We start from the raw sequence: 17,419 nt of genomic DNA, 5'->3' as shown, positions 1-17,419 counted from the left end.
TTCATTAGGGCACTTGCAGGCCGGAGATCCAGTAAGAAAGCTATAAAGGGTAATGCATACTATTTTGTGTATCAAAATCTTGAGATCTTGTGGGATAGTTATATTTCTGCGCAATGAACAGCTGTCTTGTTGATTAACTTTAACGTTTTCTTTTGACTAAGCTATATTAAAGAAAACACGGTTTTCGACTCATGAAAATTATATTGGCTGAAGCCGGGACTCAAACACACATTGACCTGTGAAAAAACATAACCATTGTGCAAAACTGAACACGCGTTTATATCATACATTACATTGACCACAGGCACGGGTGAATTTGTACTAGCATCATACTATCCAATGTGCAAATATATTTTAACCGGAGCAAGGATTCGAATCAATCCATACAACGACAGAGGCTGGCTATATGGTACTTGACATCTAAACAAAGAACGCTAACGTCACATATACAAGTACTTATACTCTCGTAGCCACTATATCATTTATTGATATTTATTAACTTTCTAGAGCCACTAACATTATATAAATTGTACATTAGGTATAACAGACAGTGACATAGGCTTGGCGTCAGATGATTTAAAAGAAGACACATTAGATAAAGAGAGAGGTGAGGCTTTGATTTAAATACTGTAGTTGAATTTTTAAAGCGAGTCTGCTATTGCCTTACTTCGTTGCATTCTATAATTTCGAATGGCCTTTGTATAGGTTTGATTTATCTAAATGGGAATATGCAATATTTGGCAATATTTCCAATTGGAAAAAAAAAACATTGAAACTGGCAAAACATAAGGAAAATCAAGTTATAGCCACTTAAATATTATCCAAGTAATTGAAATAAGTTGATTATATTTGAAAGTCAAAACATATTATGAATCTTAGTTTATTTTATTTCCATTGTTCTTAGTAACACAATTTTCCATCAATACCATATTTGTTTGTACATGTATAAGAATATGTATAAATCATACATCCTGCTTAACCCTAAGATGAGTGGATGTTGGACCCTCATCTTTAAGGTAAATGTGTGTTTATAAAAATGCAAATACTGAATTGCAGATATCATGCAAATAATTGCAAGTGACATATTGAGGGTTCAACGCAATAAGGGCGTATCTACATATGATTATTATATGTAGATACGCCCTTATTGCGTTGAACCCTCGATATGTGTTGCGAGATAACTGATGAGAAACATGTTATGTAGCACTGTAATAAAACTGAAGTGGTTATTATATTATTATTATACCAGATTTATATAGCGCCCTTTATGATCAATTTCACGTTCAAAGGCGCTTTACATAGTTCAAATGCAGCCACACAGGGCGCATAATTCATCCTCTACTAGTACAGGCACAAAGCGATTTGACCAGAGGGACAGAGTGAAACAAAGCCCCCACGACAGAGAGATCAGAAATCAGATACAGGCTTGTCCGGCTAACTTAGCCTAGCTCGTTGCGAATAGACAGCCTGGTTCTTTAACATGCCCAGTGTATAGCACTGATACACGCAAGGATTGCCTGGGTTCCTAGCCAGTACACCTCTAGTTGGGTGGGAAACACTGAAAAGCGTTTCTGAAAATTCCCGAGTAGCTGCCTGGGATTATGTTCTTTAACTACTTTTTAATCCCCCGCCACGATAGGAATGGTCTCCGTCTGTCCGTCCTTCCGTCCTACCGTCGTCCGTCTTTCCGTAACATTGTGTGTCCGCTCTGTATCTCCTAAACACCTTGAAGGATTTTTATGAAACTTAAATCAAATAATCACCTTATCAAGATGATGTGTAGAACCCATAAGTCAGCCATGTCGGCTTACGGGCAAGGTCACAACTCAAGGTCAAAGGTTTGAGCCTTCCATTTCGTGTCCGCTCTGTATATCCTAAACCCTTTAAAGGACAATCATGAAACTTAAATCGAATGATCACCTCATCAAGACAATGTGCAGAACCCATGAGCCAGCTATGTCGGCTTGAAGTCAAGGTCACAACTCAAGGTCAAAGGTTTGAGTCTTCCATTTCGTGTCCGCTCTGTTAAACTTGGGTCAAATGATCACCTCATCAAGACGATGCGCAGAACCTATGGCTTAAGGTCAAGGTCATAACTCAAGGTCAAAGGTTTGAGCCAATATACATACCAGTGGCGGGGGGATATAGCTGTTTTCCAGACTGCCTTGTTACATAAAAGACAGAAATCTGCGATAAGAAATAAAGAGATGATACTTCTCATTTCGAAAAAAACACAGAAATACATTTATAAATTGTTATTTATGTTTTCTTCATTTTTAAGAACGAAAGAACTATTTCAAAGACTTGACAGCGAGGCTGAATTTGGAAAATAGACGAGAAAAAAAGATATCTATCAAAGATGTTATTTCTATTAATTCTTTTGAAAATGAACATAAAGAAACAGAGTTGTCAGAAGGAGATCTGCCATGGACTTTATTAAAACAACTGATTACGGCAAAATATAATGCAAGAGATCGTACTGTCACATTAGTTAAATCAACCGAGGATACAGATAGCAAGTTAGCAAGCTGGCAAGCAAAATTATCAAAAATGAAACAAAAGACAAGTAAATGTGTATCTCAGTTGAGTGCTTTAGATGTATTCATTGTTATCTTTCAGTGCTGCGATCCAATGATGAAAAGGTTGTTAGTGCAAAAAATGTATCTTAGCAAACTAGCTATTCCTTTTATGTATTATGACTTTACACAATCGAACCGCATTCTTTCTTTATGGCCACTTAGATCTTTAACTGTTGAGAACTACCGTTCAAATAATAGTTTCGACACCATCGACGTACTTGACTTGCCATCGAAAGTATTCGCTTTTGCTCGTTTTGATCGGCCAGCATTTTCAAAATCAAAACTTTTAAACAGTTTGTTGTCTAATGAAAGTTGCAATACTTTCTTTAATACAGAAAGTTTATCGGGTACTTCTCCTCGGCATTTAAACAATGAGTTTATCGAAATGTTTTGGTTGCCGAAGGTGTGCACAGAAAAGGACAGATTTAAAGACCCCGTCGTATTGTTGAATTTAAGGGGTGACATAAGACAGTATACCTCTGACACTTGCCTTTTTATATCCAACATATCCGACTTGTTTGTTATCGTTATTAACATTAAGAATTTAAAAAACGATCGCTTAGCAATTGAAACAGCCATTAAACACTTCAAAAGAATTATTTTTATCATTACTGACTCTGAACATGAGGTAGATGAAATTGAAGGTGTACTAGAAACTTTCCTGCCACCATTAGAAAAAGAGAAACAAATTGTAGAAGTTGAATTTACGTATCAAAGGAACATGCTTGAAATAGCATCCACAGTTACTGCCATTATAAATGAACACAGTAGTTCAGAATACAATACTTTGGAAAAACGTCTGATTGATGTAGATATTGTAACTGACGAACAGTCTGAAATATGTACAAAGGGTAAAGCAATAGCTAGGAATATTTTCCAAAAGATCGAATTTGCTGGACAGTCTCCTGAAATTTGGAAAAGTACTGTTACACCAGTTCATTATAAATATTCACCAGAACTAGGCAGTTTAATGAAAAGAATGCAAAGAGAAAAAGACGAAGATGAACGAGAAACTCTCATAGCAGAAATCGAGCGAACCAGACACGAGCAACTCGAAAATATAACTGATACAGTGAGATATTTTCTTCGTAACATCATAAAATATCAGAACCAGAAACCATTATTAGGTTTTGTTTTGTGTTGGCTGACTGTATTCATAGACAGGAAGAAGCGGACAATCATGCCCACATTGACAAAACAGAATTTAACCGCTTGGGAGAAGCGAAAAGAGATAGTTTCTAGAGACTCAAAAGCAATTGATCAAATAAATGAAAATGAAAAATTAATTGTTGAGACCGAAAATGCTATAAGAGCAGCCTCCTTTGGAATAGAAAATTTATTCAGAGAAATTGGGCATATATACGATGCTGCTATGACGTTGTCTATTAGCCCTGACAGTAAGAAGTTGCCATCAATTCAAGAGGTGGTAAGTGTTTATGCAGAATTATTTTTAGACGGTCATACATTAGAAATAATTGACGGGGAAAGTTTTTATATGCCATACGAATGGATAAAGTCTGTAATGGAGGTTGCAACAAAAAAGATAGAGTCCAAAAAGGTCTTTGCAATTTCTGCACTCGGGCTTCAGAGCTCAGGAAAGTCTACACTGTTAAATACGATGTTTGGATTACAGTTTGAAACAAGTTCTGGCCGATGCACTAGAGGAATAAATATACATCTGGTTCACATTAACCAACCTGATAAAATGCAAGTACCTTTTGATTATGTTCTAGTAGTTGATACTGAAGGTCTGCGAGCCCCCGAATTGATGCATGATAAACACGAACACGACAATGAACTAGCTACTGTTATAACTGGATTAGGAGATATTACTATTATTAATATAATGGGAGAGAATTTTAGTGAAATGAGCGAAGTTCTGCAGGTTGTTGTTACAGCTTTTCTCCGTCTTAAACTTGCAAACAGATCATTAGATGTACGTAAATCATGCGTGCTTGTCCAACAAAACATAACAGAACTTTCTGCTCATGACAAGCTGAAACCAGCTTTAAGAAAGGCAAAAGAAGAACTAGATAAAAAAACAAAGGAGTCTGCGGAAATGCATGGTATTCAAGATATTAAAACGTTCGACCAATTAATCGAGTTTGATATACCCAAACAAGTATGTTACTTACCAAATATGTGGCAAGGTAACCCACCACTAGCTGTTGTGAATTTAGAATACACTAATAGAGTAAGTAGCGTAAAATACCAGTTGATTGAAATAGCCACTTTAATAAAATCAAAAACATATAAAACTCTTATAGACCTTGCAACTCATGCAAACGACTTATGGCAAGGAGTTTTAGCTGAAGATTTCGTCTTTTCCTTTAAAAATAGCTTAGAAATTAAAGTTTTTGTACAACTGGAACAAAAAATGCAAACTCATTTATCTGAATTTGAAAGCAGTTTATATGAAAAATTTCTTGAAATGTCACGAGAGATATTTTGCAAATGTGAGAACGAAAAGGGTTTGACGAATGCAAAGCAAAATATACTTAACGACATAGAGGAAATATGGTCGGAGCAGTATAGTTCGCTAGAAAAAGAGATGAGTAATTATTTTGACAAACACGATAATAAAGACATAATTATGCAATATGATGAATATTCAACAAGGCGCGTTGAAGCAAGTTGTCTGGATTTGTTAAATCAGTTAAAAGTGGACGTTGACAATTTCAAAGAAGAACGAAGCATTGATATACTAATAAATGAAAGCAAAAGAGCGCATGAGGACACAATATATGACAGGACTTTACAATTAGCAAAGGAATTAAAAGGCCAAAACCTCGAAAGAGAAAAGCTAGATAAAGACTTTTACATCCTTTGGGATACATTGGTATCTGATGCACAATTGTATCAACGAAGGGTTCGTAACAATGAATCAATGAGAAAGGCATTTATTAATTGTTTGTATAAAAATTTTCTTCGTTTTACACCAATGCTAACAAAGCAGCTCAAAAAGACCAATATGCTCACAATGCCTGTTCCAGGCTCTTTCGGATCGTTTGACAATATTGGAATAACAACAGAGGATATCAAATTGCCAGAACAAAATTTTCTTGACGGTTCGCAAGGGAAAGAGGATATAGGCCAAAATGTCGAAAACGAAAAATTAGATAAAGACTTTGATATGGCAATTGTCAAAGAAGATGTAGAAAATTTGTTGAAACATGTCAATGAGATAATAGAGAAATACTTGTCTGAAAACAAAGGTGAAATAAGTTCACACAATGTTAAGTCTTTGATAAAACAGGTAGATGAGGTCCTTCGAAAGATGCCTGAAAAGAAGCAATATAGTTTACAACAGTCATTTCAAATCAAATTTCTAGTTTATATTAGCTGGTATTGCCATGACCGCTTTGAGAATCATAATGCCGATAACCGAGAAAACAGAAGTACCGAAGTTCGTCTCCAAAGGTATCAAGGACATATGCTAAAAATATTTTATGCAAGATTGCAAGATCGAAAAGCTGAAGAAACTGCTGCATTGTCGTTAAGTCAAACAATAGAGAACGTTCTTCGCGACGCAGTGTCCGAGATATTACCGTTAAGAATTTGGTCTGCGTTATCCAGTCATTTTCCGAAACTAAAAGGCCAATTGATTGTTAAGATACTTGAGGATTTAGTGAAAAAGAACAATTTCAAACTGTTCGCACGTTTTAACCACACACCAAAATCATACGCCGAAGAATGGATAAAAGCGGAAGCGGAGCTATTTTTGTTTTGTAAAAAACGATTCCAATATTCTAGGATAGCGTCTACGGTAATTGCAGAATTATTTGCCGATATCAAAAACGGAATCGAATCAAATGTGAAGGATACATCAGACAAAACAACAATACTTTCCTTTGAGGACTGGATTCGGGGCTTCATAGCCAACCTGAAGAAGTGTCAAATACCAGAAATAGAGTGTTTACGTGCAAAACGAGAACTTACTGATGAAAGACTAGATTTGAAAAATTTAAAAGAAATTCTTTTGAATAAACTTTCTAGTTTGGAAACTGATTTAAAAAATGAATTCAGTTCACAAGGGAACGAAACTGTGGAGTGGTTTGGACGTACGTTTAATCCATGTGACAAATTAATAAAACAAATATGGGGTTGCGATGCTCAGTGTCCCTTCTGCCTTGAGCCATGTGCGAAAAATTCAAATCATGATGGGGTGGCGCCTCATAGATGCTTTCAGCACAAGCTCAGATGCTGCACCGGTGTGAGAAAGGTTGAATCTAAGGCTGCACGTTTATCTTCATGTAATTATGACGTACGGTCTACCAGTACCTACAGATGTGATTACTTGAATTACATATGCAATCCTGAAAAACAGGAGCCATGCAAAAATAAACGTCACAAGTATAGTGACTATAAAAGGTTTTTTGCGGACTGGGATATACAGCCGAATGCCAATATTGATGACAAGCCCAAGTTCTGGATGTGGTTTATGGTCAGATATGAACAGCAAATAAAGGACTATTACAAAATGAATACATCCAAAATACCTGTCAGTTGGAGAAATATATCAGAGTCTGAGGCATTAAAAAGCTTACGGATGTCATACATAGGGAAATAAATCAGTTTTTACCGCAACTATGTTGAACTGTTGTCTTTATACTGCTTTGATAAAGGCGTTTGCCATGATGCTATATGCTGCAAGCTTAAACGTATGAACGTATTGGTATTTATAACTATCTTCTTTACGGAGTATATCAAGGGCAGAAATCAAATACTTAGTAGTTACAAAGCACACTTTTTTTGTTTTTGTGTTATGTCAATAATAATTGTGATCAGCATGGATCCAGACTAAAGACTTAGTTTATACGCAAATTATAAAGCAATTCTGTTTATCCGTGAAGATGCTTTTTGTCGGATTGTGCGTCACACTAACGCGATGTAGGTCACATGGTTACTTTCCGGCTTTTATTGTACATAAAGACCGTAGGTAACACTCAGGGTGTTGTTTCAGGTATGGCCGATAACCTAGCCACCGAGTTTTAGTAAGTCAGCTGATTATTATACAATATTAGAAAATGTTTGGGAATCTTGCACTGTCTGGTTAAAGATAATGACTTTCACCCTCATCCCTGCCCCAAGCTTTGAAAACAAATACCTATTGTTTAAGTTTAAAAAGATGTACCAAATTTTCTAATTTTAGAATTGGTAGAAACGGTCCTGCCATTAAACTCAATAGTTTTTGTTACATATCCTGATCTTAATATTTACAGTTGATTGTCTGGAGAAAGCATTGTAGATCATATTAAGTCAAATGTGAATTCAGTCTCAAATTCTGTGTTGACATGGTGTCTGGATACACGTTAATGATTATATGCATGCTTTGCTCTCACAGCATATCATGTTCGGCTTGGTACCCAAGCTTAATACTAGTTTGTATTTGGTATGTTAAAGAAAATACTACTTTTTAGTATTGCTTTTAAAGACAGGAATTTCTTTACCCAATGGTATATAAAATCTTTAGAAAAACAATGAATTAAATACAAAATGTATGTTAAATGTCATTTATTGAAAAGGTTTTATAAATGTTGTGTGTTTTCATACCTATCAGAGTATTGTCATTGTTGAAATAGTTATATTTAGTTGTGTTTCTATTTATACCCCCTTTGAAGAAGCGTGGGTATAAAGCTTGCACCTGTTGGTCGGTCGGTAGAGTGAACGGATTCTGGTCAATAACTGAATAACTAATTAACCCAAACATTCAAATTTTTTAGCAAGATTGGGGTTATAAATTAAATAGCTTCTTTCATTTTCGGGATCAATAAGTCAAAAAAGTAATGTCTGTAAGGTCTCGAGGGCCTGAAAACGGTTCCTGCTCAATAGCTTGAGAATTACTTGACCAAGAACCTTCAAATTAAAAGTTTATAAGGAAAATGAATCGGTCAAAGGTCAAGGACAAAGGGGTCAGAACCTTAATAACGATTTCCGCTCAAAAACTTGAGAACCACTTGATCTGAACCTTCAAATTTGATAGCACAATTTCGCTATGAAGTAGGTCACCCTATAGTTTTTGGATCAGTAAATCAAAAGTCAAGGTAAAAAGGACGTGGATATTGAAAAATATTTCTGTACGGTTACTTTAGAACCACTTAACCCAGAACAAATTTGATAGCATGATTGAACTTATCTAGTTTAGCCTTGTTGTTTTGGGGGTAAGTTAGTCAAAGCTCAAGGTCAAAGGGGCCTGAACCTTGAAAATTGTTTCCGCTGATTAACTTTAGACGAGCTTGACCAGCAAAATCTTCAAACTTAGAAGCATTATTGGGCTTATGATGTAGATGACCCGCATTGTTTTTGGGGTTGGTAAATCTAGGTCATAGTGATCAAGGGACTGAAAATGGAACTTTCAAATTACAAAATATTTATCATTTTTATTTAATTTTCAGTTCAATTGATTCATATTTATGTATTGTTTACATTTTTTGATGACGGGACACAATTAGAAATAAGATTCAAGATTTATGAGCTATCCTAGGTGAAATACAAATAACGCTTTGCACGTTTTAATATGTATTCAGTACATGTATTATTTTCTATGAGATTTACAGTTTCTGTATCATATAACAACGATACAATCTATTTAAGTGATAAGTAATTATGTGATATATGTTTAAGTTAATTGCTTGTGCGTAAAACTAGTGTTATTGTGGTTTTCATTGGATTTTATAACAGGAAGGTAAGCATGTGTTAAATAGGAGATGACATGCCGTTAAAACATATTTTATTGTGTAGTATTCCATTGCGAGAAATATTCGTTCAACGGTCGTATGAAGCGTAATTAAACGTTTTAGAGGAAAATGAAATGCACATGAAATGTAGCACGTTTCAAGCTAGAATAGCATTAGCCTTTTTGATTCCTGTTAAGGCATCTGACGAATTTATCAAGATGCGTTGGAACTAACCAATCTAATGTTACAACATGACTGTAGCAACACATATTTAAAATAATTCTGTCTTAAACTGATAAAATGGCATTTATTATCAGAACAATGGAACTGCAGAAATAATAGTAAAACATTACGTGATAAATGCGTATACAATAATCAATGCGCGCTTCATACGATCTTTCGAACATCAAAACATTATTACAGTAAGATCCATGCATTGTTCTTCATTGATGTTTCGTAAAATACTTATAATTATGATATATAGTTTTCAAGTGTTTAGGTTTTTTTATATTTATAACTTTTATTGAGTACCTCAAATTATACTTTTGGACTCGAGCACGAAGTTTGTTGGATGTCCGTCATCCGTTCGTCAATCAATCGTACAACGTCAACAATTGATTTTTTACTCTCTAGCATACACAGTTATGATACAATCTTAATGGAACTTGGATAAGCCAATCTCGATCAGATTAGACTATGGGTCATATCAAAATGTAATGCCAAAAGATTCGGCCCATTTTCAATATGTTTACACTCTAAAGTTTTCAATGTTTCACTAAACATTATCATATTTAGAACTGATTTGATTATCTGTCAAACAGATTGATAGCTATAGAGGTATGATGCTTACTTCATTTGTTTCATCAATCATTATATGAGTGTTTATATACAAAATGTATATACCCATAAGATATTATTCAAGTTGATTTAATATGGGCCAAATCAGATTGCTATGACTACATTTTCACAAAATCAGACTACTATGACTACATCTTATCAGCAATGCCCAGCGCCTCTATTTCTATATTCAGTTTCATTTCTTAATGTCACTTACACATATTGTTAATTGCTAATATAGTTTCAGTCAAATCGGTTCCAATGGGTTCCAGAATTACAGCCCCTGAAATTGCAAATCTGGCTATTTTGGTCTTGTCTGGTTTCATTTATGAATCGATTTTTACCAAACTTGCTTACAACTTGTATCAACGTACGATCTCGATACCTGTCTTTAACCAGCCGTATTCCAATATGTGTTCTAGAGTTACAACCCCTGAAAGGGCCAGAAATTGGCTGTTTTGGTCTTGTCTGCACAAAGGCGGTTTCATTTATTATTGGATGTTAACCAAACTTGCACACAACTTGTATCATCATTAGATCTTGTTCCTCTACAAAGATTGTTCAAATTATCTCCCCGCCCTGGGGGTCACAAGATGTATAAAGACTTATATAGGGAAAACATTGAAAATCTTGTTGTATAAAACATTATGGCCTAGGGCTTTGATATTTGGTATGTAGCATCGTGTAGTAGTCCTTTACCAAGACTTTTCAAATCATCACCCGGGGGTTAAACCTGGTCCCATCCCAGGGGCACATGGTTTAAAAAGTCTTGTATACGGAAACTTTTAAAAAGTTCTTGTCTTAAACCATAAGGCCCAGAGCTTAGATATTTAGTATATGGCATGCTCTAGTGGTTTCCTGCCATGATATTTCAAATCATGACCCTAGGGGTCAAAATATGCCCTTGTTTTACATTGACTTTTTTAGAAAAAATCTTGTACAGAACCATAAGACCAAACTTTACATATTTGGTATTTAGGTCAAATATCAGGTTTGTTCAAATAATGACCCTCGGGTCAAAATTGACTGCGCCACAAGATAAACGATTTTACACTGGCTTATATTTAGTTTTTGAAGTTAAAGCATAGCAATATGGATCACATGACTGTATAATTTTTGATACAAATTTCAATAATTATTTAGAATAGTCTTAATCATGACCTACTGACCTTCTTTCTTGTTTTTGAAGGTACGGTATAGAAATTTGGACCACGTTTATAACTTTTGACAAAGATTTCAATTGTTATCTTAAATATTCTTTGTTCTGACCTACTGACATACTTTCTTGTTTTTGAATGTACAGCATTGAAATTTGAACCACGTTTGTAACTTTTGATAAAATTTCAAATCTCATCTTGAATACTCTAAATCGTGACATACTTATCTACTTTCTTGTTTTTGAAGTTACAGTGTAGAAATTTGCACCACATGTATAATTTTTGATACAGATTTTTAAATTATAAAATGAATAGTCTTAATAATAACCTACTGACATACTGTCTTGTTCTTATTTGAACAACCTGTATAATTTTTTATACAGATTCCAAAACTTATTTTGAATAGTCTTAATTTTGACCTACTGACCTACTTTCTTGTTTTTGAAGGTATAAAGAATAAAAATCAGCATAAAAATTTGGACCACTTGTATAACTTTTGATACAGATTTCAATTTTTATCTTTAATATTCTTAACCCTGACCTACTGACCTTCTTTCTTGAATTTTGAAGCTACAGCAAATATTTATGAACCACATGTTTAATGTTTTAACAGAATTCAGTAGTTATCTTGAATAATCTTTACCATGACCTTCGCACCTATTTTTTTGTTTTCGAAGCTTTAGCAAAGAAAGCAATTAAACTCAGGGGAGCGATACAGGGGCCGTCGTGGCCCTATTGTTTTCATTTCTTCTCGTTTTGATTTTGATGTGTTGCTATTATTTGGTGAATGGTTATTGTGTTATTTTTTTCCAAAATCCAAACATGTTTGCTCTTTTACTTGTATGTTTATGTGTCCATATTTGTAAGAGTAGGATACACATATATCTTTTATCTAAATGGCAATTGTCATGGGGCAATGATTCGTTAAATAAAATCTTCTTTAGTTAAGGGTACCAAGGGAATAGTTCTGTTCGTTCCCGTTTGACTAATTATTATCTTCAGAAAAAAGGAACATCAACCTGAATGTATTCCATGTCAAGCACCATTGACTATTAAAGATATTTTTTTTTATTGATTTTGTGAATTTCCCTTCACATCGTAGTACATACATTGACATTCAAACTTTGAAAGAGTTATTTGAAACAATTTCTATCAACAATATTTTATACTTTTAAAACAGACAGACATTTGTCATAAAATCTGAACATTTTATACACATCTTTTGCGATATTGTTATATTTACAACAGATATTTTAAAACTATATCTATGTGTGTGTGTGTGTTTTTACATAAATTGTTCTAGAATTAGTTTTCAATAAAAGTTATAATACATATTTATATATATTACAATATTTTTTTCCCGGCGATATATGACCTTTTTGTATCGATTCGCCGTAAAACCTAACTCACTCACTCGCTCACTCACTAGAGTAGGAACAAACAAGGAATTACATGTACATGCAGTTTTATTTACTAACTGTTCAACGTTTCTACTCTAGACTTCCAGTTTCAGTACAAATACTATCTTAAAAAAAATCAGTACATTAGATCATTACGTTTCTGATATATAAAGGAATAAAGCGATGAAAAATCATTTCCATGTTTTACTGGCAAGATCCTTTAAATCAGGTTTCCTTGTACAGTAGTTCATTCACTCCAGAAGCAATTAAGTTCCTAGTATGAACTGTTTCACAATTTAATTAATACTACATTTTACTTCTTATTTCAGCTTTTGGTATATCATTTTGCGTCGAATTTGAATAGGAGATATCACTGTTAGTAGCGTTTAAATACTATTACATTTGTTGTGTTATATATAAATGTGGATAAATGTAGTATGTAAATATATTTGACCTGGTATAAGTTTTCAAATCGTTGTTCATGTGTGCGTTAATAAAATTATAGGAATTATCTTTTTTTTTGTTGTATCTACGACTTCCGACTTTGTATACTTAATGATACTTCTAACGGAAATGATATTTCTTGCATTACCGATGTTTCACCGGCTCTGAAGAACTCATACTGTGAGATGTCTTTGGTGCTGTAAATTACGTATACGTACTACATTTATGTAAAAGCAGTATTTGCTTTGCATAAGACCGGATGCAAGTAAAATAGTAGTTGTAGTTCCTCTTTGTTACTCGTAGAATATGTCTCGGTAAAAAACGTTATTTTACAAAAACCAAAACAATAACGTTTTTGCTAAAAAACTGAATTCTTACGTTGTTGTTTGTCTTGGAAACGCCATGACGTCTTTCCCGTTGACAGGCGTAAAAATCATGCGCTTTGTTTAATTACGCTTGAAAGTCATTTGTTTGATTTTATTTGCTTATAAATAATTTGTTTGATTTTAATTTTACTATCATTTGTTGAATATGGCATTCAAAGAAGTTTTTTTCGCTTGTTGTAGTTGCAGATTGGAATATCCATCCCTTGTGTAACTGTTTTTGCGGTAACCCGGCAGAACCTCCTTACTGCCGAAACAGTTTCTGTAGAGTTGCATCTTCAACCAGTAAATAATCTTATAGTTTACATTACTGATATTGTTGATATCTTATCATGTTCTTAACAACTTATTTGTCAAAATGTGAGAGAAATTCATGATTGTATAAATAGAGTCATGGAGGATATTGCCAATAATATCAAAGGGTCGTTAGAAGTTTCATTTAGTATATTTATCAGCTAATTCCGAATTATGCATGTGGTGTTCCAAGCTGATTTTCAAAGTGTTTATCCGATTATTGTAAAAATATATGCGTGCCCTCCAATATGCATGCACAATCATAGTGTATATACTAATAGGGAAATCAACGAAGTCCAAATTAATGATGTGGATACTAATATAATGTGCACGTGTTTGTCTATATATGTCCCGGAAAAGAATTACGGTTGGACAGACTGATCAATACATGTACAAACCAACGGCTGAACGGATGCACGATAGATAGATAGATAGATAGATACTTGCAGTATAGACGAGCGTGCATTTTTCACAACAAATCCATCGGTTTCAACTCTGCTTTATATACACACCCCAGTAGTACTACAGATTAGAACTGGTTTAGTATTTCATATGTATTCAAAATTTCTGTTATAATGCCTCATTAATACGCAGAGTAACATTTTAATATTTTCAAGCGATTGAGACCAGATAAGCTTTATATTCTCTCTTTGAAAGTTAACTGGATCACGAGGATACAATAAATTTTAAGAGCAAATGATTATGTGCATTTCGGGAAATATTTATGAAGCCATAATAGTTAGAAAACATCGTGTTACTGAATGCAATCCTGGGACCAGTTAATTTACTTTATTCCCATTACATTATTAATATTGCACTTTCAAATATATTGTCTGTAAAGAATAGTAAACATTCACAAATGAAAAAGATTGCATTTTGCCATATCATGTCAGTTACAACGTTAAAGTTTCATTTTGGTCGGCAGAATGTTGACTCTTACCCAGAAGACGAGGTTTTGGATACTGTCTGCCAAAACAGGATGAGGATAATAGTTGTCTACAATTTCTCCAAGGCTCTTATTTTCAGAATATAACAGTTTTCGCACATCTTCCTTTTCTTTACGTCAATCTGGTTTAGGAGATGGACATAATTATTTCTGACAGATCCATGAACGTCATGCAAGAAACGTAAAGGTTGCACTTACTGGAGATAAAACGTATATAGTGTCTATATTAGAGTAACGTGCATCCGTTCATCCGTCAGTCAATGTATTTGTCAGTCTGTCCATCTGTCTAGTCAAGATAAATTTACGCTTAGTACAACTTCGATAATTACATAATCTCATGATTAAAACGCATTTGTTTCCTACTTGACAAGCTGTATGAGACATTAGCGTATACAAAATCTAAATAGTACTTTTCTGATAATTATATTTAAAAAATCTATGGAACAACATTACGATTATTGTTTGGCTAAGTCGTTTGCGACCACTTAGACATTCAGCTCATTGCAGGTACTCATTGGTAAAAGACGGTGATTAATTAACTACAGAACCTTATCTCAAAAACGGAAAAAACTGACTTGCGTTTATGAGAACAAATGGTAAAGAAACAGTGCCACGAGATTTCCTGTCAGAATTATGATTTATTTATTACTTAATTAGGCGTAATTTTTACTTGGCAAGTTACTTGCTACATACACATGAGAGTGTACGACTCTGAATATACAGCGGACATGTCAGCGTTCCCAAAGATCGCTTCAGCATGGTAGATAACTCCCCCGTTTGTATTGGCTACTCCTCCAGCAAGCATTTCAGCGCCGCTAAAATGACATAAGGCTGTTTTAGATTTAAAAAAAATCATTTTCAGAAGCAGCCACTTTTCTTTAAATTTCTTTTTGAATATATAGGTAGGTGGCAATAGGCCTATTCAGTAACATAGATACACCTCTGGCCTAAAGCGACCGCTCTTGTTTGTGTAAATGACAATATCATTGCCAAATACTTACATACACTGTTTTTCTGGCGTGGCTATTCCTAATAGATCTTTGCCCTGATTTCAAAAAGGATACACTTCTAAATTTTACATGGTTAAATGTGTTCTCTCTTCCATATGATATTTGGGGAATTGTCGTAGCGAATTCACAGTTACATGTAATGTAGCTTAAGTACAATGTAACGAAATCAAAAACGTTAAACCATTCCTTTCTCTTATGCACCTATACTTAAAGCACCATATCTTATTAAAGGCCTTTATACTGTAGAAAGACCTATATCTTGTAGAATACCACTTTTACAAGACAATTAGACTCCTTAATGCAAAACTCCTAAAAGTGACCGTTTTAGTCATGCATGATCTTTACACACTGTCTACAAACATGACAAAACTCTGGAGAAAGTATTTAGCGGGTGGTATCGCACGAATCTTTCTCATGTATATTTTCCACTTGATGCATTTCTTTGTTATGTACCTGCATAACTTCTGTAAACAGTACGGTTTGCTTTCACAAGTACATAGAAACAGGCCGATGCCGGACTACTTTCTTTGAGTTATATTAGTGACCAGACCAAGTGCCATAAATAGCGCACACAAAATACCTTCCGATCTATTTTAAGATTCCATGTTCACTGGTTTAGAACCGAGGGTCTTTAAATTAAGTTATTTGGTCAGGGATGCTGTAATCGGACCCGGCCTGGCAAAATGCACTACTGGCGAGTACAGCATCCCGAATCAAGTTACTGTTTTATAACCCTTTTATATAATGTTAGGTTTTCTCACCGAGAATAATTGTCTAATTTAAAAGACGAGTTAAACAATTGTTTAAACCACTTAAATAATGACCTGAAATTGATATCTCATATAATGTAAATGCTTAAATTTTGAATATTTAAAAATGTAAGACGAAATAATTAAATTTCACAAGAAACTGAAATAGTTATTATTTTCCAAGCTAGTCTAAGAGTCGAATCAAACATCAGATCTGTTCAAATTATATCTAATTTAACCAATTTTAACGCAAACATCATTGTGTTTTATGAAAACGGAAAAGGAACGTTGATATACCAATATGTTTACAGAGGATATTACGTAAGACTTAGTGCCTTTTCATATTAAATTTATTAGACGAGTGGAATAAAATAATAAAATGCGAGACTCTTTATCACAAGTAATGTTAGCTTTTCCTGCCGAAACATAAAAAATGATACTTTACCTATTATAAACAAGCCAATTTGACCAACGTCCACTTTACTTTAAACGACGCCGACGTCAAAGCTTTATTACACTTGTGTATTATCAAATTTATATAATGGCTTTATTTTACTTCCGCGATGTCAAACATTTGATAAATTTACATAAGTCGTGTTCAGCAATATATGTTTATGTTTGTTGAAAAGGTCACAAATATCGAATGGGTAGCAAATGAGTTAGGCAGCTTATGTGTATAATTAAACATTTAAGAACGCGTTCAACGTACATTGTATATCTTTAAGCTTCATTTTTATACTTTGCCAGTAAGATTAATTATAATTTGTGGTAGTTTTCAACTGTAGGTAGCGCAACAGACTAGCAATGTAAACAACATATAGAAAGGTTCTGCCAGTACAACCGAGAAAAAAACAACATCCATACTAAAGGAATAATTATAAAGAGTTCCTTTTAGATGTTTCTTGACAAATATAATTTTCATAATTCTTGATTCTTTATTAAA

The 17,419-nt window shown here is 34.0% G+C and overlaps 1 protein-coding gene across 1 annotated transcript; it reads left to right on the top strand.

Annotated features, from left to right (window-relative positions):
• Positions 1–2,964: 2,964 nt before the first annotated feature.
• On the top strand, positions 2,965–7,149 carry LOC128546746 (interferon-induced very large GTPase 1-like). Its single transcript, XM_053518032.1, has one exon. It carries the CDS (start codon positions 2,965–2,967, stop codon positions 7,147–7,149), a length of 4,185 nt encoding a protein of 1,394 aa, XP_053374007.1.
• Positions 7,150–17,419: the final 10,270 nt, after the last annotated feature.

The sequence above is a fragment of the Mercenaria mercenaria genome, chromosome 11, assembly GCF_021730395.1.
Source record: "Mercenaria mercenaria strain notata chromosome 11, MADL_Memer_1, whole genome shotgun sequence".
NCBI lineage: Eukaryota > Metazoa > Mollusca > Bivalvia > Venerida > Veneridae > Mercenaria > Mercenaria mercenaria.
This window is presented reverse-complemented; position numbering and strand designations above follow the sequence as displayed.

What these genes read in the sequence shown, in the direction of transcription:
- LOC128546746 (XM_053518032.1), top strand. Translation starts at nt 2,965, where the DNA reads ATGTTTTGGTTGCCGAAGGTGTGCACAGAAAAGGACAGATTTAAAGAC.